Raw genomic sequence first — 26,032 nt, 5'->3', positions numbered from 1 at the left:
TGGGATCTGGCCCCCCACCCATCCAACACGACCACACACAAACATGGAACATGATTCTCTACAGTTTTAACACTTGGTGTTATTTGTGGCAGCGAACAGAGTCCTTGTTTCTTCAGAAAATCCTTTTCCAGCAATGAGTCTGAGTGCCGAAAAGCACATATATGCCCCTTCTCCAACAGAGCAAGGAAAATAGAAGGAGCTCAGTGTCACATCATCCCTTTTCTGGAAACAGTTGGAGAGTAAGAGTCTCTGCTAGGCATCACCAAGCACCTCGCCCTGCTGTGAACCATCTCCACAATGCCGCTAGGAACATGTGGAGCAGCATCCAGGATATCAGGAGCCATGGGAACAATTCTCATGGTTCCTGATTTATTTGTCTCCTCCATAACTATCAGAGCAGTGCCTAGGGCAGGCATAGGTGAACTCGGCCCTCCAGATGTTTTGGGACTACAACTCCCATCATCCCTAGCTAACAGGACCAGTGGTCAGGGGTGATGGGAGTTGTAGTCCCAAAACATCTGGAGGGCCGAGTTCACCTATGCCTGGCCTAGGACCTAGTGGAGGCCTTGTAAGCCACATTCACCATTGGCTGACTTTGGGGGAAACAGACAAGAAGAAAGGCATGGGGTGGCATGGGAGCTCAATGGATGGAGAAGGGAGAGCCCCATGCCTTGTGGAGCTCATGACAGTGGTGCCTAGTCAGAATGAGCTTGCATCCTGCATGCACTCACCAAATTAAACTTATTTTCTTCAAAACATATTCAAAATAAAACTGGAGGGAAGTGCCTCTCACCCATCACTACTTCTAGCCTTCAAGAACCAAGAGGGGAGAGGCTTAATTGGTAGAGCATGAGACCCTTAATCTCAGGGTTGTGGGTTTGAGCCCCATGCTGGGCAAAAGATTCCTGCATTGCAAGGGGTTAGACTAGATGCCCAACTCTACAATTCTATGATTCCTCAACCCAGCGTGGAAAAGGACTTATGGAGCTTCTCTGGGCACAGTCCAGCTAGCCTCAGAGGTGCAGAAACCACAGAGGTGCATGATACTGAGATTTCAGTTTCGGGGGCCTGGAGCCATTTCTGTCAGACTCAAATCAAATGTTGTAGTATCTGCTTGGCCCACAAAGAAAGTCTCAGTCTCTGGGCATGTCCACAGATGTAGATGGTCATAACCTGGAAGAGCAAACTGCCTCCTGGGGGCCTGCTCTCCCCAGTTTTTCACTCTCTCTATGGAACACCTTGCGGATCACTGAAGGCAAGGCACAGACCCTCTCCACCCGGGTCAGGAAGCCCCAGCATGAACGTTGCACTGCAGAGGAAGAAAAGTAGAAGATGACTGGATCCAAGCTGGCATTGAAGGTGCTGAGGAGCAAGGCCTCATCCCTCCACCGTGGATCTTCCCACTGGATGAAGCCCACCACATGGGAGATGTTGTAAGGCGAGAAGCAGACGATGAAGACAGCTAACGTGGCCGACACCAGCCCCACGGCTCGCTGCTTTTTGCTCCTGCGGATGTGCGGCGAGGAGATCACGATCCTCATGAAGCCGAAGTAGCAGAAGCAAGTGAGCAAGGACGGGACCAGGAAAAGGACGATGCCAAGCTCCAGGCGGACGGGGAGCAGGATGGCGAGCTGGACATCTGTGAAGTTCTTGTAGCAGTTCTTATGGGAGCCGTTGTCTGGCTCTGTGTTGTTGTATGGCTGAAACTCAGTGATGTACACAATGCTGCAATGGGCAAAGGAGCAGGCCCAGAGGCCTAGGCTGGCCACAGCCGCGTAAGCCGAATGGCGCCTCAGCTTGTAGTGGATGGGGTAGGCCACGCCCAGGTAGCGCTCCACGCTCACCGCCGTGAGGAAGAGGGTGCTGGAGTAGATGGTGCTGAAGTAGAAGAGGCCGCTGAGGGGACATAGGGGAGCGGGGAGAGGCCACTGCCCGGCAACAGCCTCTGCCACCTTGAAGGGCAAGAAAGCCAGGAAGCAGAGGTCAGAAACAGTGAGGTTGAGGAGAAGGACACAGTTGGGTGTGGCCTTGGTCTTCAGCTTCTTGATGAGGGCATACAGGGCCAGAAGGTTGGTGGGAAAGCCCGTCAGGATGGTGAGCAGGTAGATGGAGAGGTAAACACCAGAAGGCATGCCAGATGCTTTTTCACCTGTGTGGGGAGATAAGGTGTGTGAGAGAAGCCGTTTGTGAGGAGGAGGAAAGGGGAGGGGAAATAAATGTGATGCCGAGCAGTTGCCCTCAGACATTTCCTTTTTAAAAATGTCGTTGTGGAAGTTCATCAGCATTTTAGTGCAAATTCCTAATATGCACATATATAGATAACAATGGCACATTTTTGCAAAGCAGCTTTCCTTTCCATAATGGGTTTTGGTCTGTTGTTTTCACTAATGGGTGCATTCCTATGCACACCTCGCCTGAGTATATGCAGTGCTATTTTTCTAGAAAAAGAGGTGCCAGAACTCATCGTGAACACCTCCCTCAGTCTCTTAGCATGACAATGGCGCCCACCTGAGAGGTGCCAGAACTGAGTTCCAGTGAGTTCCGACTTTATACATATGAGTTGGGTAGAGGACAGCATCTCAAAATACAGAGACTGGTAAATATCAAAGGATGCTGTGTTTGCTCAGGTATTATTTCAGAAAGTGCAAATTAGGTAGGTTTGCCTTTAAATGAGAACTCGAATTATTCTCTCTCTCTCTCTCTCTCTCTCTCACACACACACACACACTGGGAGGTTGTGGATAAGACCTGTGATGTATCTGAAGGTTGCTGAGACAAGATGGCAGCCAGAGCATCTGCTTCTCTGCTTCGCAAATCATTTTTAATCCACCCTCTGAATTTACCCCCCACAGTGGTCCTGTGTAGGGCAGACGAGATGTAATCCAGCCAGGGACTGGAAGTCAGCCAAGAAGAGGTGAAGAAAGTTTATTTATTTATTATTTGCTTTGCAATACATGTGAGCCAGGGAGAAATTGAGAGGGCAGCCAATCAAACCCAGCATTTATTTGTCCGCCTTGGTAGGTCTGGAGCCAATCTTTCTGTGCCAGCCTGTTCCAGTCTCTGCCAGACTGATTGCTCTGGTTCAGGAGTTTTCTGCTGTGAATACTTGGGAAATAATACATGCCTGGTTTATTCTCTGTCTTTAAGGTCCCCATCTGCACCATGCATTTAAGGCAGTATCATACCATTTTAAACAGACGTAGCTTCCAAAGTGTGCTGAGCGCTGTAGGAGACCCCTATTCCTATCAGAGGACTACAGTTCTCAGAGTTCCATTTTTTACATTACTCTGGGAACTGTCACTCTCTGAGCGCAATAGGGGTGTGCAGACAACACTCAGCATCCTTAATCCACTACAGTTCCCAGGATTTTGGGGGCGGCGGGGGGGGGGAGCCTTGACTGTTTAAATTGGTATCAGTGTGTCTGTGGTGCAGTGTGCCTGCCATCAGCTTCAGTTTGTGGCCCACCCCTGGCTGAACAGGGATAGCATACCTTCTGTTGTCTGTGCTCTGGTAACCTAAAGGTTAGATTGCTGCAATGTGTGGGTCTGTCCTGAAGATGGTTTGGAAACTTCAGCTGGTGCAGAATTTGGCGGCTCGATCGCTCACCAGGGCAAGATGGTTTGAGCATATTACACCGATCCTGGCCTGACTGCATTGGCTGCCAATCAGTTTCCGGGCCTATAAAGCCTTAAATGGCTCAGGACCAAAATACCTCAAGGACCGCCTCTCTCCATATGAAGCAACTCAGACCTGCCATCATCATCTGAGACCCTTCATCGCGAGCCTCCTCCTTGTGAGGTCTGGGGGGTGGCAGCACAATAACAGGCCTTTTCTGCGCTGGCTCCCTGCATGTGGAATGCGCTCCCCAGGGAAGCTCAGCTGGTGCCTTCATTATGTATAGTTTAGTTGCCAGCCAAAGGCATTTCTCTTCTTCTAAACCTTTGGCTAATTAAACCATCTATGGTCTTTTAAACTTTTGAGGGTGTATTGGTTTTGTTTGTTACTGTGGCATGTATTTCTGTATCTTTATATGGTAAAGTACCTTGGGATCTTTGGATGAAGAGTGTTATAGAAATAATAATGATGATGATGATGGTAATAATAAATAAATAAATAGTGCAGATGGGGCTACACTGGTGGAATCTACACACCTATTTAAAAAAAACGCTGTGAAAAAGCCAATTAAAAACGTTTTGAAAAATACATTGCATTTTGCATAGCTCACTTTTGCCATCTTGTGTCACACTTGTATATTGCACTTCACAACACATTTAAAATGTTTTACTTGCAGCTGTATAGCTGAGTCCATTGTTCCTAATGGCTTCAAACTGCTTTGAGGTTTGTTTGTTTGTTTGTTTGTTTGTTTGTTTGTTGACAACCAAGTGGCATGTAAATTCTGTGAAATGAATAGAATAGAATAGAATAGGTCTCTTTCCTGCCCTAGGGCTGGTGCCTCTGCCTCCTTCTTTTCATTTTTCTCCTCCCCAAGTCTGGAAGCCCAGCAGTTTAGGGGAATTAAAACTAGACTTCTACTTCTCTGCATTGAGTTTACACGCCATGGTGGCTGAAGGTTATCCAAGCGAGGTCTGAGGAAACCTTGCTCTGAGAGGAGATGCCAGAGCATCTATAAAACTCCCAGGCTTCGCTCCTTACCATATTCATCCCTGTTTTCTCAGTTCTGCACTGGGGCCTGAACTGGCTCCTTCGAGGGATGCACACAAGGACATTCTTCATTCCTAGGGCCTCATAAAAACCAGCACCATAAAAAGCAGAAGGAGCGAGTGAAGCTCTACATTCGAAACAAGGGTGCGAAGAGACCAGCAGCGCCTCCTATTTGCCAAGCGGCCACTGTCGTGGCAGCATTGGGTGGGGTGGGGGGCTGCCAAGGAGGAAGCAGATCTGGCTTCCAAAGTACGCGACACAGCAGTCACGACCACCGTGGCAGCAATAGGCAATGCATTTCATGAAGGCTAGTTCTGCTGCCCCTGTGGATCCTGCAGTCGCCTCACCTTGCCTTGCGGATGTGCCAGCCCTGTGTGTAAGAAGGGATAGCTTCTTACAGCTTAGCCTGGAGCCACAGATGCCGCTGCTTCAGTGCCGGATTTACGTGTAAGCTAAACAAGCTATAGCTTTGGGCCCCACTCTCTCTTGGGGGCCCTCCAAAAATTTAAAGGTGAAATAAAACTGGATGTGCATTTTCAAAATATAAGATAAAAATAAAATAAAACCTACATACAGCAACATTGTTTTCTGTTGTGTAGGCTCCTATTATGTAAGTAATGGGCCCCCAATCATTTTAAGTTAGAGCTTAATAATTATTTCACTATTAATACACTTCTTCTTAATTGTATTTCACTATTAGTATACTTATTCATTGTATTTCAGTTCAACAATTACTTTGATAAAATACATATTTTGTGATGTGCAGATGGCTTTAGATACCTATTAGGTCCATACATTAAAGGTAAAGGTAAAGGGACCCCTGACCATTAGGTCCAGTCGTGGCCGACTCTGGGATCATGGCGCTCATCTCACTTTATTGGCCGAGGGAGCCGGCGTACAGCTTCCAGGTCATGTGGCCAGCATGACTAAGCCACTTCTGATGAAGCAGAGCAGCACACGGAAACATCGTCTACCTTCCCGCCGGAGCGGTACCTATTTATCTACTTGCACTTCAATGTGCTTTTGAACTGCTAGGTTGGCAGGAGCAGGGACCGAGCAATGGGATTTTACCCCGTCACGGGGATTCATACCACCGACCTTCTGATTGGCAAGCCCTAGGCTCTGTGGTTTAACCCACAGTGCCACCCACGTCCCTACAGGTCGATACATTACCATATAGCATATATTCAACACAAAAAACAGCGACAATTTGTTGTTGACAAAGGACAGCTGGACATATAAAGGGCCTCATTACCTTCAGTAGCTTAGGGCCTCATCAAACCGAAAACCGGACCTGGTCAGCTTCCTGTGTTCCTACACAATAATTCGGGGTAAGTGTCACAGGAGAGGACAATGCATTCCTACAAATGACTGGCAGGAATTATTTAGCATCACACCCAATTCCCCATATCTCTTAATAGGGTGTTACTTTATTCTCTCTCTTTCTCTCTCTGTGCCAACTGCAAGAATCAGCTCGTTCCAGAGTTGGCTTTGATCTATAACAATCTTTTCCAGCCTGGCAGCATCCCCAGAAAAGGTCAACAGGCACTTTTGGTTTACAAAGCCTGCAGCCATGTGTTTGGACAGAGTGATATGGGCACTGGTCCAGCGCCAGCCTGCTGGCATAAACCATCCTGGCACACTTGGCACCATGCCCTGGGCAATCATTGGCTTTTTTTCCTTCCCATCTTCTTTTTGCCCCTCCTGGCGGTCTGTGCTGGCGAAAGGTCCATTCCTAAGAAGCATCAAGGCCATGAGGTAAAGGGAAAAACAGGAGGAGTAGGAGTAATAATAACAATTGTATTATTCATACCCCGCCCATCTGGGTAGGCCTCAGCCTGGCAAATATTAGTCCCCATGGACAGGGGCGCTGACTTGGGCCCCACACTGTGGGTGCCCAGTGCCCACTGTGGGTGTCATGATGGTGCAGTGAGCGACCTCCAGCGCCACGGTGATGAAAACAGGATGGTGCCCGCGCTTCTGTGGAGGTGGCAGACATTGTTTTCAGAGGTGGGCATGCAGTGGTGGCAGAGGGGGGCATGTGGTGGTGGCTGCAGCATGTGGAATGAAGGTGGTACTTGGCCGCAGGGGGCGTTCGGGGGCTGAAGTTGTCTCATGACAGGGCCGGCCCAACAGGCCAAAGATTCCAGGAAACCCACAAGTGGCACATGAGCACAGCTGCCCTTCACTCCTGTTGGCTCTCTTCACCTGAGGCTCGGTGGCACAATGGCCATGTGAGCATGGACAACGCAGCGTGGAATGAAAGATCCCTACACTTTTGTTCTCACAACAACAAGCCTGTGAGATAGGTGAGGCTGAGAGCCAGTGACTGGTCCAGAGACACACAGCAAGGTTTGTGGCTGAGCAGGAAATGTTATTGTCACTGCGCTATAACCCGCTTGACTCTAGAAAGAGAGATTAATTTCTCAGATTGTTAAATTGTGGGTGAACATATCAGACGACACAGTGATTCTTCAAGCAGCTCTTGTTTATTCACAGGCCAGAACAGAACTGAACTGAAGGATTCAGCCAGTCTGCTTATATAGAGCTCCACTGCAACGCAACAGTAACCACTTTCTGTAACTATCCAGTCACTGAATATCACTTTCAATCCCTTATTTGCATATGTGGACCTGAGTGAAAACTATCTACAGTATCCGCCTGCTGGCCCAGGATGAGAACTTCAGTACGTAACACAGATTAACATTGTGAGTTCCAGCAGCAGCAGCACCTTCATTGGTTGCTTGGCAGAAGTGCATAGTCAATATGACTCTTTAGACAGACTGGCTTATCCCACTGCGCTGGAGAGCAGCAGATGGCTAGACTCACTGCATTGTTTGTCCCAGGCTAGCGAATGGGATCAGAACGGCAACTTTAAGACGAAAATGAGAGATAGGGGAAATATTTGGAGCTGTCTGTAAACAAGGTCAATAAACCCTTTGAGCAAGCACAAGGATGGATGGGGGTCATTGTGGTGGCAGGGGAGGACACACACACAACCATTTTCCATAACAAATGCTGGCCCCCAAACCGTGGCAGGGGGCCTGCTTGGACTCCAGAGGAAACTGTTTTCCATCTCAGAACTGCTGTTTGCTTTGGAAATGGGAGCTCTGAATCTTGCAGATTTTCGCACGGGTTATTTCTCTCTGTTCTTTCGCTTGTTTACAGAGCGGACGCTTGTGAAAGCCGCTTCGAGAGATACAAAGGAGCTGCCACTTCCACAAAAGCGACCCGTCTGAGACTCTGTGACACATGGCAGACCTCTTGATTTGCTTCTTCTAGGGGCAATGTATAGGGTAGCTCAAACAAACCTCATGCCAAGAGATACAAGAGGAGTAGGCCAATCTTTTCCCTCTCACTTTGGACAGATCCGAGTAGGCCAATCTTTTCCCTCTCACTTTGGACAGATCCACAGTATGAATCTGTAGTTTCCTCCTCCCAGAGATGCAGTTCTCAGCACCCTTGACAAACTACATTTCACAGGATTCTTTGGAGGGAGTTGTGTGCTTTAAATGTGTGCTGGATGTGCTTTAAAGGCATGGTGGGAATCTGCCCTTTCTCACACTCACTCACTTTCTTTCCCTCTCTGAAGCTGTCTCTTAATATCTAAGCATTGAGTTTTTAGATTCAGATCAGAACCACAGTGCTGGGGTATGGTGGTTGACCTCCACCTACAAAAACACAGTCTTCCTTCAAAATTCACACTCCTCTGAAGTTTGCAGTGCAGTTCCCAAGCCAAGCAATGTGCATTTTATAAACACAGTTGTATATATATCCCACCATTCTGGTGAACCACATCAAAAGGGGTGCAAGGAAGCAACGGATTCCAGTTGCACAGAATACTGGCTTGCTTTTTAAGGCAGGTTTCTAGTCCTTGTGAACAAAGATGTACTGAAAAGCATGTGCAAAATGCCTGTTGAAATCTCAGAAGACAGAAGGGGCGAAATCAATAAGATTTATTTTCCATGACTGGGTTACTGTCTCTGTGCTCTACTTTGTGTGACTGTGCCCTAATTTGCTCAATTAATTTCTATACCACCCTTCATTAAAAATCACAGTTCAAAGCATAAAGCAATAAAATAACAATGTTATCAGACAGTAAGGCACACGGTCAAATACAATAAAACTTCAATACAACAGCCTCTGTATAAAGCAGCAGGGAGATAAACTGTTCCGCAAACATCCTACCACATGAAAATATTAATACAAAATGGTTCTGGAGAGATCAGGTGTTCCCCACCCATCCAAGCCCAAGTGAACAGGTGAGTGAATTCCTTGTGATGGCAAGCTTGAGAGGCGGAGAGAGCCTGGGCTGTAGTCCAGAGAAAGATGGACCTATAAGAAGACACCTTGAATCCCTGTTCAGCCATAAAGCTCAAGGGCTGACCCATCCTTCCCCAACATGGTGCCCTCCAGAGGTTGCTGAACATCCAACTCCCATCAGGCCCAGCCATCATGGCCAATGTTCATTAATGATGGAAGCTGTAGTCCAAACCTGCTTGCAGATTTCTGGTTCACCATTGGCCCCATTCAGATAGACCATTGGCCCAATTCAGCAAGCTCTTCTCATGCTCTTAGGAAAGCTATTAGAGGAGAAAGAAGTACAAAATTTGAAAGAACGAGGGAGGAGGAACGGAAGAACTTGGCAGTTGGGTGAGTGGGGGAGAAGTAACAATTTGAATGTGCAAGGAGAATGGGAGAAGAAATTACACGACAGGGATAAAAATACTTTTAAGGGGGAAACGTAAAAGCAAAAAAAGCCTTCTTCGCTTAGAGTCTCTGGATTTGCTTGACATGAAAAGACCAAGTCAAAATACCTCCAGAGAAAAAAAGCACACTTTTCTTGAGGAAAATAGAACTCAGGATCTCCATGCAAGGAAATCACTGCAGCAAAGACTTTAGCAATGTTTTCAAAGGTGGATCAGGTTGTCAGCAGAAAAGGATGCCAAGCTCTTCCTCCACCTGCTGCCATTTTGTGACTGTCTCTGCCCCTGCACCACCATTTTGTGACTGGTGGGCCTTGGTAACTTTCAGCTATCTCAAGAGGACCATGAGGATAGAAAGACTGAGAACCCCTGCTCTGCCTGTTAGCCTTCCAGGCTGCTATAATGCCTTATCATTTCCCAGCACATCATCAATGACTTTTCCTGTTTTCATTGCATTTGTTAAAATAAATGTGTTGTTTTTCAGACATCTGTTAATCCCACTTTTGTGTTTTAGTTCTCTTCTTATTTAATATTGCGATTCGGCCAAAATGACACAAGCTCATTTCCTAATGCTACAGTTTAGCAACTCTGTGTAAAGTTCATTCAAATAAAACCCAAGTTACAAGTTGGCACCCAATTTATTGCCCATAAATTGAAACAATCCAGCTGTTGACATAAGCTATCAGACATTGTTAACGGTTGTCCTGCTAAGAGATGCATCAGCCAATGGCAAAAATATCATGCTATCGGAATAAGCTAATGAAATGCCCCCTGGCGTAGGTGTTGATTGGTGGTAAGAGCTTCTGGGGTGGGTGGGTGTGATTCTTACGCACGCTGGACGGGGCTGTGGCATCATTGGGTGTGGAGCAAGGTTGGCACCAGGAAGGAAGGAAGGTAGAAATAATGGGGAAGCACCGAAGGGCCAAAGTGCATTGGGTGGGGATGGAGAGCCTCCCTCACACACGTTAGAAAGAAAGTGGGGGATACCCCTATATTTCACATTAGAGCTGAGCCAAAATTTATCAGAAGACATTTCTGCCAGCAAGCTGTAGTGCAGCACACCTGCCAAGTGCTCCAGAAAAAAGGGGGCAGAGATCACATTGAAAAAAGGCACACATTGTCACGGGACTTGCCCAGGAGCACGTCCCAGAAGACACATGTCCCATTTTTCTGAAGAAGTTGGATGGTATGGTGCAGGGATGGGAAATCTCCACCCCACAGGACCATTTTCCCCAAGCTACACCCATCTGTTAGCTGATGTCTCTTGTGACATCATCTGATGGGCAGGAGGGCAGGGTAAAAGTCTACCTTGGCGACCTGTGCCTGTTCCCATGAATCAGCGATGGATAGCTCAGCTGGTAAAGCATGGGGCTCTTAATCTCAGGGTCGTGGGTTCAAGCCCCACATGGGGCAGAAAAAAGAAAAGGAAGATTCCTTTATTGCATGTGGTTGGACAAGATGACCCTTATAGTCCCTTCCAACTCTACAATTCTATGAAACGTGCATGCCAAAAATATGTAGATCGGGAGAAAATTGCACTAAATTACTGATGAATTTCCATGGGGAATTTAAGGAAAATTGCAAATCTACTGTATTTTTCGCTCTATAAGATGCACCAGAGCATAAGACGAACCTAGTTTTTGGAGTAGGAAAACAAGAAAAAAAATATTCAGAATCTTAGAAGCCAGAACAGCAAGAGGGATCGCTGCGCAGTGAAAGCAGCAATCCCTCTTGCTGTTCTGGCTTCTGGGATAGCTGCGCAGCCTGCCTTCGCTCCTTAAGATGCACACACATTTCCCCTTATTTTTTAGGAGGGAAAAAGTGAGTCTTATAGAGCAAAAAATATGGTATTTTGAGAACCAAATTAAAGGTTGGAAAAAATGAGAATCTAAGAGAATCCAAAATTGGGAGATTTGTTCATCTCCAGTACTGCCACCTGGTATGAGGAATTCCTTTGCCCCAAGATCTTCCCAGGGTTTGGGGAACGGCTGTCACTCAGTGGCTGAGCATCTGCTTTACATGCAGAAGATCCCAGGTTCAACCTCCAAGTCTGGTTGTCCTCTATCTGAAACCCTAGAGAGCAGCTGCCAGTCAGAGAAGATAGTACTAAGCTAGATGAGTCAGTGGTGTGACTCAGTAGAAGGCAGCCTCCTATGTTCTATGACCTATGTTCTTCAATGCCCTGGGAGCAGCTGTGGGGGTGGCAGGGGGCAGCTGGCGCATGGCATCACTTACAGGCTTCGTTCCCCAGCCTAATTGCCACTTTCCTGGATACATCACCAAACCACCCTGTGCAAAAGGTCGTGAACAGCCAGCCCTGTTCCTTGAAATGATCCATCTGAGACAGCAAAGCTGTTGATGGAAGGAGATGAGCTCAAGAGGTGACGGAGATGAGATTATGCCAGATCAGATGGCAAATGGATGCTGGCTGCGGCGGTGGTTCTGTGTTCTCATATCACTGGGGAGGAAGTGGCTGCAGATCTAACTCTATTACTCCTGTCCCTGTTAAGGTGAATAATAATAATAATAAGACCTTTCCGGACACTCAGTTGCATGGTTGAGTTGAATCACTCCTACGACATACACTGGCTTTGATGAAGAAACTGCAGGGAAAGTTGGAAATTCACTTCCAAGCCTAAGGACCTCACTCTGCCTACTGGATCCCAGGGAGGACACAACATCAACTCGCTAAGGTCAATACCTAGAAGAGAAACTTGCTTGGGAAGACCACTCTACACTGTCTTGAATAGAAGGAGGGATTTGCTAAATGTGCAGCTCACCAGGAATTCATCCTGGAATTTGATCTCACAGTCAGGGCTGGTTTTAATTATAAAAAGCAGGAATTGTGCAACAGAGGAGGGGGAACTTTTTCTGCGAGAGGGCCACATTCCATTCTGGGTGGCCTTGCAGGGGCCACATGCTGGTGGTGGGCAGGAACAAACGCAAAGGAATGTGAATCATAGCTTTGTGCAGTAGGCTCACTCTGTATGCACACCAACTCCTCCCTATTGAGATAAGCAAGGAGTTATGTGTCCAGAGTTCAAAGACACATTATAACTAGGCAAAAGCACCCAAGACTGGAGATGGGATGTTTTCCTGGGGAGAGGGGAGTAGATTATGCAATGAGAGGGTACCCATTCGAATTCTCATTCTGCTTTGCTTCATTCCACCCCACCCCACCGCTCCTTGCTTTCAGCAAGTTTGTCATAATTGGGCTCCTTCCCGATTCCCGGAAATTAAGGCACAACTTTGTAAGAATATGTGAGCCAGGAAATCAGATGGCCCCCTCGCCATTAGCTGTAATGATTCTCACCGATGTCTGGGGACCAACAAAAGGCAGGCAATTAAAGGCCAATTTACTGCGGGACCTGCAGTAAATTGTGGCCCGACACTATTAAGCGATGTCTGAATGGAAGCCAACTGGGCAGGACAATGCACAGGGCCGACCCAAGACATTTTGGCACCTGAGGCGAACCACAAAATGCCACACTCCCAGCCAGGGAAAAGAGGGTGAGTGAAGAACAAGGGGAGAATAAATATCTCCATCAGGGACAAGCATGGAATAGATATCTACGTCTGGGAAGAGGGGCAAGGAATCGAATCAACCTTACCTGAATCAAAGTGGGAATCAAAGGCTGTTATGGGAGAGAAAGGAGCCCACGCTGAATCACAACTGGGTAGGACAGAGCCCAAGAGACCAGCCCCTGCCATTTTCTCCCCAGGGGTGGGAAGAGATCAGCAGTTCCTCCCATTCACCAAGAGGCTGCTGTAGAGGTGGCATGGGGGCTGCTGCTGAGAGGGCAGCTGATTCGGCCTCCAAGGAGCATGCCACAGCCATTGCTGCCACCACCCCACCCCAGCAAACAATGCATTCCTTGAAGGCTGGATCTGCTGCCCCTATGGATCCTGCTGGCTGAAGCAGTCACCTCACCTTGCCTCATGGGTGGGCTGGCCCTGACAATGTGCGTGCCATCATTTTGACAGTCAACCCTTTAAAAGCTTCACCTGGGCCTATGGAAGAAAGGGAGGCATAGGACTACTGATGGACAGAGCCTCGTAATAAAAGCGTGGAGACCCTGTGACCCACACATACACACAACCCCAAAAAAGTTTCATATCAAAAAGGGAATGCTCAACACCTGCCAACTGCACAAGAATAGTTGGCAATGTTCAATCCAGTTTTTGTGGGCGCCTTTAGGAAGATGCCTCCAGAGCATCTGCACTCTTGAGTGAGCCTACACTTTTCTGCCTTTGCCACCACTGCCCTATCTCATTTACCCTATCCCTCCAGAGCAAGCGAAAGTGCCTTCTCCGCATTCTCACTCTGGTTGTAGCCAATGCTAGTCCTACACAGAGGTATGCCCTATGGAGGACCTTAAGGTCCATATATAGCAACACCCTAGAGGTTCCGGGCCCTAAGGAAGTCAGATTAGCCTCAACCAGAGCCAGGGCCTTCTCAGCACTGGCTCCGGCCTGGTGGAACGCTCTGTCTCATGAGACCAGGGCCCTGCAGGATCTGATTTCTTTCCTCAGGGCCTGTAAGACAGAGTTGTTCCACCTGGCCTTTGGCTCAGAATCAGTTTGATCCCCTCCCCCTTTTTCTTTTTCCTTTCTCCTCCTATGATGAGATTGCTCCCTAATTGTTTTATTATTGTATCTTAATCTTTTAAATTGTATTTTAATCAACTTGTTTTTATTATTGGTTGTTAGCTGCCCTGAGCCCGGTCTTGCCTAGGGAGGGCGGGGTATAAAATAATAATAATAATAATAATAATAATAATAATAATAATAATAATAATAATAATATACAGAGGAGACCCATTGAAACTAATGAACATGACTAACTTGGGCCTGTTCAGAAAAAAAGGCTCTGTTTTTCAACAGAGAGCACATTAAAGGGGGGCGGGGAGTGCTTGCTGGTTTATAGGGCTGGGGTGCTTTGTCAATGAACGTGTGATTTGACTTTAAGCCTAGATCATATTGACATTTGACATCTGCAATATGTTTCCTGAGAAGTTCTCTTGCCAATTAATATCCCACCGGGGTGAGGCAACCCATGGGAAACATATGACACTCAGGATATTGGGGGCAGGGGGAGACGTATTGGGGGAGCCAGTCTGATCTGTGATTAATTTCCTATCCCAACCAAGACCTACACAAAATCTAGGGCAGAAGAAACTTTCCAATTCCCCAGCCACTGATTGGGCCTCGATGGGGAGCCCTTTCCCTCACTAAGCTTCCAGAATCCTAATCTGTAAACAACAATAGTTCTTTAGCAAGATGCCTAAACTACAGAAGCCTCATATGACAGCATGAGATGCCAAGCCGTTTTGTTCCACCCACCCAGATCTTCTAACCTCCTTGCTTTTGACCTAGAAGCTCTGGCTACTTTTGCTCTGAGAACATGACGAAGGCGACAGGAAGATTTGCGCTTTGTTGACTGTGCCTCTTCCAGGGTCATTCATGCGATAGAACCGGGCTGTCAAATCAAGAGTGTTGTACTCTTGTTTTTGATGATCTCATAGGAAGCCCTGACTGGCTGGCTCCACAGAGGTGAATGTGCCTTGGAACATTATTGCCCCTCAGGGTTTGAAGAGGCATTCTCTCATATCCTCCTTTGCTGAAATGTGATTGGCTGAGAAGTGCCAGTGGTTGCCAGGCATGCTTGTCGTCTTTTGAGCTTCATAAGTGGGATCTGCAGCAAAATGTTGCAGCGTACTGCTCTTTAGGGTTCCTGGCAGCCATATAAAGCTTAAATCTGGCATAAGAAGAGCCATCTGGAGAAGGCCAATGGTCTATCTAGCCCAGCGTCTTGTTCTTACAGTGGACAACCTGCTCACAAGCAGGACCTGAGCAGAACAGCGCTCTCCCTCCTTGCGATTCCCAGCACCTGGTATTCAGACATATGCTTCCTGTGACAGTGGAGGATCTTCATTGGCTCCCAGTACATTTCCGAGCACAATTCAAAGTGTTGGTGCTGACCTTTAAAGCCGTAAACGGCCTTGGTCCAGTATACCTGAAGGAGCATCTCCACCCCCATCGTTCTGCCTGGACGCCGAAGTCTAACATCGAGGACCTTCTGGCGGTTCCCTCACTGTGAGAAGTGAGGTTACAGGGAACCAGGCAGAGGGCCTTCTCGGTAGTGGCACCCGCCCTGTGGAACGCCCTCCCATCAGATGTCAAGGAAATAAACAACTGTTTGACTTTTAAAAGACAACTGAAGGCAGCCCTGTTTAGGGAAGTTTTTAATGTCTGATGCTGTATTGTTTTTAACATTCAGTTGGAAGCCACCCAGAGTGGCTGGGGAAACCCAGCCAGATGGGCGGGGTATAAATAATTTATTATTATTATTATTATTATTATTATTATTATTATTATTACTACTACTACTACTGTTAAGTTCATGACCATCGTGACCAGTAGCCACTGATAGCTTTATCCTTCATGAATTTACTTATCCTCTTTTAAAGCCATCCAAGTAGGTGGCCATTCCATAGTTTAACCATGTGCTGTGGGAAGGAGTCTTCTCTTTTGCCTGTCCTGTCCAGCAATCAGCTTCATAGGATGCCCACCATTTCTGGTGTTAGGAGAGAGGGAGAAAAAACTTTTCTCTAGCCCCTTTCCATGCATCATTTTATACACTTGTATCACATTGCCACTTACTTGCCTCTTCTCTAAACTAAAACATCCTAAAGAGCTGCAACCGTTCCTCATTGGTGAGTTGCTCCATCTCCCAGCAGCCGCTTCCCCTCACTTGTCAGTTTCCTCATAGTTCTCAGCTGACGTTCAACACTCCATAGCTACGGAGCACGCTCAATCCATATTAGAGTGGGTCTTTTATTGCAGGTAGGCACTCTAACTGCTAAGAAACAGCTGTGTGAACCCAAATACCCCACAATCTAATCCAAGGCCACTTTCACACAATATATTTAAATTTTAGAGCATTGTGCTACAGTCATGGCTTCCCTCAAAGGATTCTGGGAGCTGAAGTTTGAGGTGGGTGCTGAGAGCTGTTGTTAGGTGAAACCCCTATTCCGCTCCCAGAGCTACAATTCCCAGAGTTTCCTGGGAAGAGCCAACTGTTGGATAAACTACTCTGGGAATTGTACTTTAGGGAAGGATACGGGCCTGCTAACATCTCTCAGCAATCTACTGCTCCCAGAATCCTTTGAGTGAAGCCATGACTGTTCAAAGTGGTATCATTGTGCTTTAATTATATTGTGTGAATGTAGCCCAACAGTCCAACAGACTGTTCCCTGTCTGGGAAAGCCTACCTGGGAAAATCGTTTTTTACCTGTGAAAATTCTACAGAGGACAGCAGCCATACAGCTCTGGATGGGATAAAGTTGCGCGGGGGGGGGGGCAGATGGCAAGTTGCCCAGTTATGCTTCCTAAGGCATGATGGGATTTGCAAATTGCAGAGGCTCTTCTGCTATACGCCAGCAAAAACAATCTTAACAAGATGGTCTTTAACCTCTGTCGCTGGGAGATGGCAGACAGCCCTCCGAGCTAGGAAGTCTATTGCACAGTGCAGTTGTTCAGCTTCAAACATTACACACCACCTTTCTCCTCTGTACTGATATGATCACACACACCTGACAGCAGGCAGCTGAGCCCTGGCAATCTGGAGAGCAGGGCTTGCCGCTTAATCTAGAGCAGGCATGGCCAAACTTGGCCCTCCAGATGTTCTGGGACTACAATGCCCATCATCCCTGACCACTGGTCCTGTTAGCTAGGGGTGATGGGAGTTGTAGTCCCTAAACATCTGGAGGGCCAAGTTTGGCCATGCCTGGTCTAGAGGCTGGCTGCAAAGACTGAGAGCGCATATCACCTGCAGAACATCCCAGACACCCCAAAGGATCACACGGCAGGTGAACAGGAAAAGGCCAATTTCTTCCTGAGAGCCACTGCCACTCAATGTAGACCAAGTTGACCCTTCCCCTGGATGCTCAACACAAGGTTTTCAAAAAGCTAAGGCACTTGGGCATGGGATAAGCAGAAAACGAGCGAGCCAGCTTTGAGGGCTTTCTCCCTTGAGTAGTAAATGAAGCCTCTCCAGCCTGCCATCTTATTTAGGGGAAACAAATGTAGACCTCAGGGGCTAAACCCATCACTTCCATGCTCAGAGAACACCCACTGAAATTGCTCAGCGTGGCTCAGTGTGGCCCATGAATGGGTGTATTCTGAGTAGAACTTAGGTGGATACAAGACACAGTGTTGAAAGGGACATTCACACTCATCTAGTCCATCCCTCCCTGCCAATGTAAGAGGACACCTGCTATTGGAGAATCTCTGATCAGTGGCAGTGGGTGAGGTGGGGCACAGCTGCCCCCATCACCAGTATCAGTGCAGTTTACCTGGATGGATTGGGTAGAGCAGTGTTTCCGAACCTTGGGCCTCCATCTGTTTTTGGACTACAACTCCCATCATCCCTAGCTAGCAAGACCAGTGGTCAGGAATGATTGGAATTGTAGTTCAAAAACAGATGGAGGCCCAAGGTTGGGAAACACTGGGGTAGAGCAGCAAGGAAGGTTTGACTGCACAGAAGCACCTCCAGACAGTCCACCCATGTATCCACGCAGCCTAACCTTGCCCCTGCTCTGGTCCCAGGGTGACTGGAAAACTCTTCTGTACCACCCCAACTGCTACTGTCTCTGATAGGCAGCTCTCCAGCCTCTGCTTGAAAACTTCTAACAAAAAGAGGACCCACCACCTTGCAAGGCAACCTGATCCACTCTCAAACAACTCATACCATTCAACATCACCCCAGGAGCATACGCAGAGTCACTTCCAAGTGTCACTCACAATGCAAGACGCTGCAGACTTAGGACAGAGGAGAAGACCTTCCAGTTCAAAGGCTACAGCTTTCCCACAAGACTGAGTCACACCACTTCTCTTTTCAAGAAATCCAGTGCCAAATCTTTATATATAACCCCAGCTAAGATAAAAAAGAATTAGCAGCCTGATCCTATGCACATCATGGCGTGGCTTTGTGTCACTAGCTCTGACGTCTTTTGAAGGGAATTAGGCCAGTGCACAGAGGATCTGTCTGTCAACCCTGATTGCCAAAGAGGTCTGCATTACTCAGTGGCAGCTGGAACGGAAGCTAGGTGCCTGGCACCACCTTAAACTGAGCTCAGGCTTGGTTTGCCCTGGATGGAAACCTGGCTCGAGATTACTTTGGTGTGTGACTTTTGCTGGGAAATAGACAACTGGACTGTATTCCTGTTGATTCTGGTGGACCTCTCAGTGACGCTTCAGTACCATTATCAGCCATACTATCCTTCTGAACACGTGGCTGGGATGGAATTGCTTTGAAGCTGCTTTGGTCCCTCCTGGAGGGTGTCTCTCTCTCTCTCTCTCTCTCTCTCTCTCTCTCTCTGTGTGTGTGTGTGTGTGTATGAAAAATTCCCTTCCCAGAGTAAGTCAACTGGCACAGGGCAGTCATTTATTTATTATTATTTTAATGCTATTGTTATCATTGTGAGAGCTGCATTGAGCTTGACACTTTTGTTGAGAAAGCTAAGTGCACATGTTAAACCAATCAATCACTGGATGATATTATTATTAGCTACATCACATTTTTTGACATGAGAGAACGGCAGCAATTTTTGGCATCACAATCTTCCATGATTTTGCACCACAATCTGACTCCAAAAAGCCTTTTTTTTCCCCCCCAGGGCTGTGAACTTGTGTGGCACTCCAAAACGTGTGTTTTGGGGCATCATGCTCTCATGCAAGCCTCATGGGCCTGAAAAAGTGCTTTTTAGGAGGCTGCAATCTTGCACAGGTTATGTGAGTCACCTGGGAGCATGGCCCAAAAGCTCAACAACTTTTGGGGTGTCCTGGTTTTTACTTTTTTCAATATGGCAACCCTAGGATTGAGGAATATGGCAGAGCTGGTGCAATTAGTACCAAAATCCGGCCTCCACAACCGGTGACCCACCAAGCTGAACACAGTCCACTTCTCCAATGTGTTGTGGTCTGCATTGTACTCAACAACCCCATCTTTCAGCTCTTCCAGGAAAAGAAGCAAAACATCAATTTGAATGACTTTCTAGCAGGCTATGGTTTGTGGCTGATGAGCTGAGGCCAGCTTGGTGGTTCGCGTTGCACAGGGATAGGCAACCACCATCCTTGTAGATGGCCTTTAATTTTGAGAAGAAAGGAGTCATCAGGTGTCAATACCTGTCTCTAATCTTCCTTTCACAGTGTTGGGATACTCCTTAGTGGTTTGACAATTTCATCTGTTCTTACTTCATTTGTTCCAGGCTTCAGCGAGGCAGAACACTGAAAAACAGATGCCCGGGAAGAATCCTGGCATTAATTAAACCCTAGCCTTCCCTAAATCAGCTCAAGTGTATTTGGACTTCTCTGGATTATAAATGGAGACATTAAGAGTGCCTGGAATTCAGCCACCTCTGGGGGGAATAAAACCTGGTTGCCATGTAAGGGGAATGGTGGAAACTGGGATTGCACTTGCCCACAAAATGGGGAAAGAAGATAGGAAGTTCATATGCAGCTCCCTTGGGTGGTGAGAGACATGAACCATGTGCTCTGCAGACACCTGAGGGCTGATTCACCTGCTGCATTAAGAGCTTCAGCTCATCACATCTGACCATGGCAAACCCATGGTTACTCATTCCTCTGAATACCATTTGCTGGGAATAAAAAGTGGGGAGAGTTGTTCTTGAACTCAATTATGGCTTCCCATAGGCATCTGGTTGTTCAGTGTGAGAACAAGGTGCTTGAACAGATGTAAAGGTAAAGGGACCCCTGACCATAAGGTCCAGTCGTGACCGACTCTGGGGTTGCGTGCTCATCTCGCTCTATAGGCCGAGGGAGCCGGCGTACTGATTCTGGGTCATGTGGCCAGCATGACTAAGCCGCTTCCGGCAAACCAGAGCAGCACACAGAAAACACTGTTTACCTTCCCACCAGAGTGGTACCTATTTATCTACTTGCACTTTGACATGCTTTCAAACTGTTAGGTTGGCAGGTTGAACAGATGTACTGTACCTTTGACCTAAACCAGAATGGCTCTTCTTATATTCTTATGTTAATTATTTGTCATCGCTTCTTAAAAGTTCCATAGAGGCCAGGCTCCAACAGGTGTTATCCTGGGGCAGATGCCACAGGAGTCTGCATGTATTTTAGGGGTGGGGAAGAGGAGATCAGGGTCGTCTCCCCTAGCAAAAATGAGAAATAGTTCCTGTACATGGTGTCTCAGGTTCTACAAATGTTTGAAACTTACTCTTTTTCTTTCTTTTTTAAAGGAAGGTGAGAAATCTGGTAATAATTTATCCAGAGGGAACAAGCACACTTCCTTGCCGCCACCATGTGAGCGCCAATGCCCTATGTCCTACGATCAACAAGGATGCAAGCCACCAAGTCACCATTTTGATTTCCTCCAATTGCTGCAGGGCATTGTGGGAAATTTAAATGGCTGCCTGCCGCTTGGCTCTGATGGCAGTTGTGATGTCACTGTCATTTCCACCCCAGCCACGCAAGTCCACTAGGGTGCTCACTGACTCCTGCGTGAGCCCATCCAGACACTTTGCCAAGGATCCCATCGAACTTGGAGCCTCCGTTGGAGGTTGAGAATTTCAGCGGGACATCCTTCTGGAGGGGAAACCATGTTTGTGGGTTACAGGAATCATAGTCTTACTCCATCTTAAAGGTGAACAAGTTTATCGCGGCATATGTTTTTATTGGCCAGAGTATGCATAAAGCGATAACTTATAGGGTATAAATACCTTGACTACACACACCATAAGAAAACTATTGCCACTACACACCAGCAGTGTAAGAGTTAGGTGATTGGAGGAGTGCCAAAGTACTATGCAGAGCCTGAATGAAAACAGAATCCAGTCAAATGAATCTAAGGCTTAGCTGGTATAGGCACAAGTCATCTATCTGCTAGTGACTAATGGGGTGCTCAGCAGTGAAAGCAAGCATGTCCAGAAAGGGAATTGCTCTCTGCTGTGAGCTTGCCACTTACAGGAATGGTTGAGAACAAGATCCAAGGATATAAATTCCTATATGCTGGGATTCACTTAGACACATGGATTTGGTATGCCTCTTGGCACCAGAGGCTGAAGCCAGCCTCCTCCAAGTTCTTGGGTGTTTGCAGCATGTCAGAAGGGGCTCTATGCATGCTCCTATGTGCTTATGCATTGTGGGAACTGGAATCCCCGTTTTTGGAAGTCAATTTCACAGAAGGTATGTCATCCTTGGAGATGGAACTCCAGGAGTTGCTTCCTTCCCACCCCACACCCCTCCTGATATCACTTCTGGAAGTGTAGAATAGGCAACAGCTCTAGAGTTTCTGGCCAGTATCCCAAACCACCACCCAACAAATCATGCAAACTCAACAGAACTTTAGATGTGTGGCTTTTTGCACAGCAGGAAGCCCTGGGTTCAAATCCTCACTCAGCAGCAAAGCTCACTGCCTTGAGTAAGCTTCTTCTACCTTTTTCTCCCAGGAGCTCAAGGTGGCTACATGGTTCTTCCCCCTGCCATCTGCCCTTTAATCTGCACAACAACCCTGTGAGGTAGGTTAGGCTGAGAGGCAGTGACTGGTCCAAGGTCACCCAGTGGGCTTCGTGGCTGAGTGGGGATTTGAACCTTGATCTCCCAGGTCCTAGTCCGACGCTCTAACCGCTACACCACACTGCCTCCAATAATTTTCATCTATCTGTATATGACTCAACCTCACAAGGTTGTTGTGCAGATAATCCCTGCTCCCGATACGCCATCTCTGAGCTTCTTGGACTGAAAGAGACAGATACAAAATGATAAATAAATACTATGTGTATCTCTTGCCTTTCACAGGCATAATCAGGACCCTTTTTTCTTTTGCTCTCTTCCCAGCTGGCTCTGCAGCAGATTACAAAGATCTCTCTTTTTTTGTGGGGTGTGAAATGCATATGTAATGAGGAACTTCAAGTTCTGGAGCACCTGAATCAACAAGTGGGTTACTCAGTTCCTGGTTTGTTAAGAGAATGGGGATCAGAAATGCAGGAGAATCTTAGATATTAGAAATCAATCACTCAGCACCTCCCGAACATATATTTGACATCCACCTTAGCACTTACCTCCCTAGGCTGGGGAAACCGGACACCTGGGTCCCTTAAGGAAAGGAGGAAGAAAAACCTCTATTGCATCACCACCGCCCAGTCTTGTCCTCGGGATTTCTTTTGCAAGATCTCAGATCTTCTCTGCTCTGTAAGTTTGGAGGTAGCGGATCCCTTGTTGGCTTCTCTTCGCTCGAGTCCTGGATCTCGCCCGCCGCTCCACCTGGACCCTTTGCATCCAACCGAAAAGTGTCCTAGCGGACCGCTTGGAAGACGTCTGACTCGCGAAGAGCCAGGGGGCGGGGCTGCAAAGAGGGTGGGCGGGACTTCGAGGAGAGCCGTGGCGCGGGAGATGCTGAATGGGGCTTGCCAGGAGAGCGCCCGTGAGTGAGCGCGCCTCCCGATCCTCTTCGTGCTTACTCGGAAGTAACTCCCGGCACGTTCAGCGTGCGAGGCCATCTTCCCTGGAACCTTCCCGAGCCATATCTGGAAAATGGGGCTGGGGAGGCAATCCTACCCGCGCACATCCTTGCTCCGAGTAAGCCTCCTGGGACTCAGCAAGAGTTACTTCCGAGTAAACACGCAGAGGATCGGGCTGCAGGCTGCTGGGATGCAAACAGAAGGATGAGGGACAGGTCAACAGGCAATGGGAAAGAAGCGGTGTTCATCTTAACGCAAAGAGGAACAAGATTAACGCGATAACAACTCGCAGGCGATCTCTGACCCAGGTGCACTTTTCCCTGGCGCGGGCTGAGCTATTCCTGATCCCCATCAGTTGGTCGTAGATGGATCATTGCATTCACAGAAGTGGCTCTCCAAGGTTCCAGACAGCAGTTTTTCCAAATCCTGCCTGAGTTGAACATGTGACCTTAAAGCATTTTGTCACTGACTACTCCTTTTGCCCAGAATCAGTAAAAACGGAAGATGACGGCCTCATCTGCACTATACGTTTAAAGCGGGATCTTCCCGTCTCATTTCTGTCCCTGAGAGGTGTGCGGCACAAGACGTGGTTTTACTGTCCAGACCAGCAAAACACCAGCTGGCTGGCAACCATTACATCCTTCGTGAATTTAAAAAGCATTGGTGCTCTCTCTGGGCGAGAACCTAGCAACCCCGCCTAGTGGTTAGGGCAGCCCTGCATAGCCAAATGAGCGAGAGCTGCTTCTGGTTGCTTTAAGCAGCCCCTTGGTAACTCGGTCGAGCCGCGTTGACTCTTTCACCCCATGTGCACCTGCTCCTCCTGTGCCAATATTTGTGTACCTTTCCACCCCACTCCACCCCGCTTTTACACTCTTCCTATTATGTTAAATGACTTCCCCAATAAAAGAGCCTTCGTTCCTCCAGCAACCTTGTGACTCAATATCACTAGTTATCTGTGTTCTTCACCGTTTTACAGCTTGTTCCTTATAGGATTAATAATGCCTCTCAAGCAAACAGGAAAGGGGGGAGGGAGGTTTATAAGTGCACCAATGTGCCCGGGACAACGTTGTCCTGGCTTTGGTGCATCTGGTGCCAGCTTCAGGAAGTGGTTTGAGCAGAAACAGGGTTGTCAACCATTTCGTTTTTTATTGGTTCGGTGTCTCCAGAAAAAAGCCAGTAAACATCAGAACAACACAACAAAGCCTTTTCTTTTCTTTTAATGCCGTATAGTCCAGGCACCACTTATGATGTATCTAAATTCTTCTCTAGCCCCAGAGTGTGCCTGCATTACAGAGGACAGTTCTCTGTTTGAAAGGTCTTCCATCAGGCTGCAAGAGAGGAGGGGAGGGGAGAGGTGCAGGGCTGCACTATCAGCGCAGCTGAAAGTTCAGCCTTGAATTTGTCCACCCCATCTGGTCATTAGATGAACTTACATAACTAGGAACTTTAACCCTAGTTTGCTTCTCTCCTCCTCCTTCCCAGTCCATTTTCCTTTTGTGTTTCATGTCTTCTCAGATTGTAAGCCTGAACCCAGGGACTGTTTATCTGTTCATTTTATAGTAAGTTGCTCAGGGGGCCTTTTTTGGTTGAAGAGAAGGACAGAAAAAATAAAACGAATACATACCTTTATTGAAAGCATCTTCTGTTTGAAGGGCTGTTCTTTCAAAGACCAGTTGTGGGAAGGTGACTACCTAGGGTTTAGCAGCTTTTAAAGGGCCAAAGAAGCCAATATGGATTAGGTGTTCCATTACCTAGTTTAAGTTTGTCTCTTGGAAATTATTCCATATGCCTTTCTGAAATTATCTGTTGGGTGAAGACTGCATGCTCAGTTGCTCCACCTAGAGGCCTGGTGCAGCAATGCTTCATTACAAAGCTTGGCACAGTAATATCCCTGGGATCAGACTGCTATATTTGGTGTTGGGTAAATTTTTGCTGTTGCATGTAGAATTCCATGCTGTCTTGCCTGATTAATCTGGAGCCATCTAGCCTATCCCTGTGCTTCTTGCCCACATGGTAGACTAGTTAATTGGGTTGGCTTCGGGGGCCAGGCAGAATTGAGTCTGGGTACCCACTTTGGATGTAACTCATTCACTCCCATAAAAGATTTTCTACTGCTGGCAGAAAGGGAGGAATTCAGAGGGGAGGGGTTATTGGGGGGAGTTGTTGTTGTTGTTACCTGTGGGATATCTCATTCGGTAGAGCATGAGATTCTTAATCTCAGGGTCTGATCCTCTTTTAATGCTATTCAAGAGTTAACTGTCTGTACAGTTGTACCTTGGCTCTTGAACGCCTTGCAAGTCAAATGTTTTGGCTCCCGAATGCTGCAAACCCAGAAGTGAGTGTTCCAGTTTGTGAACATTCTTTGGAAGTCGAATGAACTTCCGGAATGGATTCCGTTCGACAACCAAGGTACGACTGTAACGCTGAAGAGCAGCATGTGATGCACAACACTCTAACCAACAGAGCTATTGTGAAAGGTCCTCCTTGCCAAGAAATGAATAACAAATTACATCTGTAAGACAGGAACATATATTGCAAGAATGCAGAGCCAGTGGTCTTCCATCTGCAAACCATCCCCCATCCCCAACCTTGCTGGTTTGGGCTGATGGGATTTGGAATCCAACAACATCTTGAGCTCCACCATTACCTCTTCCCTGGTTTATAGATGACATGGCCTGTTGTTCTCCTTTGACCTCATCCAAGGAGACTGATTTCCCTTATTGCAGAAATCAAAATTTCATAAACTTCAGTATGCATAAAATTACCTTGCCGACAAAGGTTCATATAGCTAAAGCTATGGTTTTCCCAGTAGAGATGTATGGAAGTGAGAGCTGGACCATAAAGAAGGCTGATCACCGAATAATTGATGCTTTTGAATTATGGTGCTGGAGGAGACTCTTGAGAGTCCCATGGACTGCAAGAAGATCACACCTATCCATAAGGAAATCAGCCCTGAGTGCTCACTGGAAGGACAGATCCTGAAGCTGAGGCTCCAATTCTTTGGCAACCTCATGAGAAGAGAAGACTCCCTGGAAAAGACCCTGAGAAGAGAAGACTCCCTGGAAAAGACCCTGAAGAGAAGACTCCCTGGAAAAGATGGAGGGCACAAGGCGAAGGGGACCACAGAGGACGAGATGGTTGGACAGTGTTCTCGAAGCTACCAACATG

General features: G+C 47.3%; 1 protein-coding gene across 4 annotated transcripts; it reads right to left on the bottom strand.

Annotated features, from left to right (window-relative positions):
* LOC309375235 (free fatty acid receptor 3-like) lies at positions 1–24,661 on the bottom strand. 4 transcript variants are annotated; one of them, XM_081920830.1, is made up of 2 exons: positions 24,489–24,661; positions 1–2,149 (listed from the first exon to the last, which is right to left on the bottom strand). In XM_081920830.1, exon 2 carries the CDS (start codon positions 2,130–2,132, stop codon positions 1,167–1,169), a length of 966 nt encoding a protein of 321 aa, XP_081776956.1. In that variant the 5' UTR covers positions 2,133–2,149; positions 24,489–24,661; the 3' UTR covers positions 1–1,166. The 4 variants fall into 4 exon arrangements, with proteins under 4 accessions (XP_081776956.1, XP_081776954.1, XP_081776953.1 ...); XM_081920828.1 differs by lacking the exon at positions 24,489–24,661 and adding an exon at positions 22,466–22,766; XM_081920827.1 differs by lacking the exon at positions 24,489–24,661 and adding an exon at positions 16,123–16,144.
* Positions 24,662–26,032: the final 1,371 nt, after the last annotated feature.

This window comes from Podarcis melisellensis (genome assembly GCF_964234715.1).
Source record: "Podarcis melisellensis genome assembly, chromosome: 8".
Classification (NCBI taxonomy): Eukaryota; Metazoa; Chordata; class Lepidosauria; order Squamata; family Lacertidae; genus Podarcis; species Podarcis melisellensis.
This window is presented reverse-complemented; position numbering and strand designations above follow the sequence as displayed.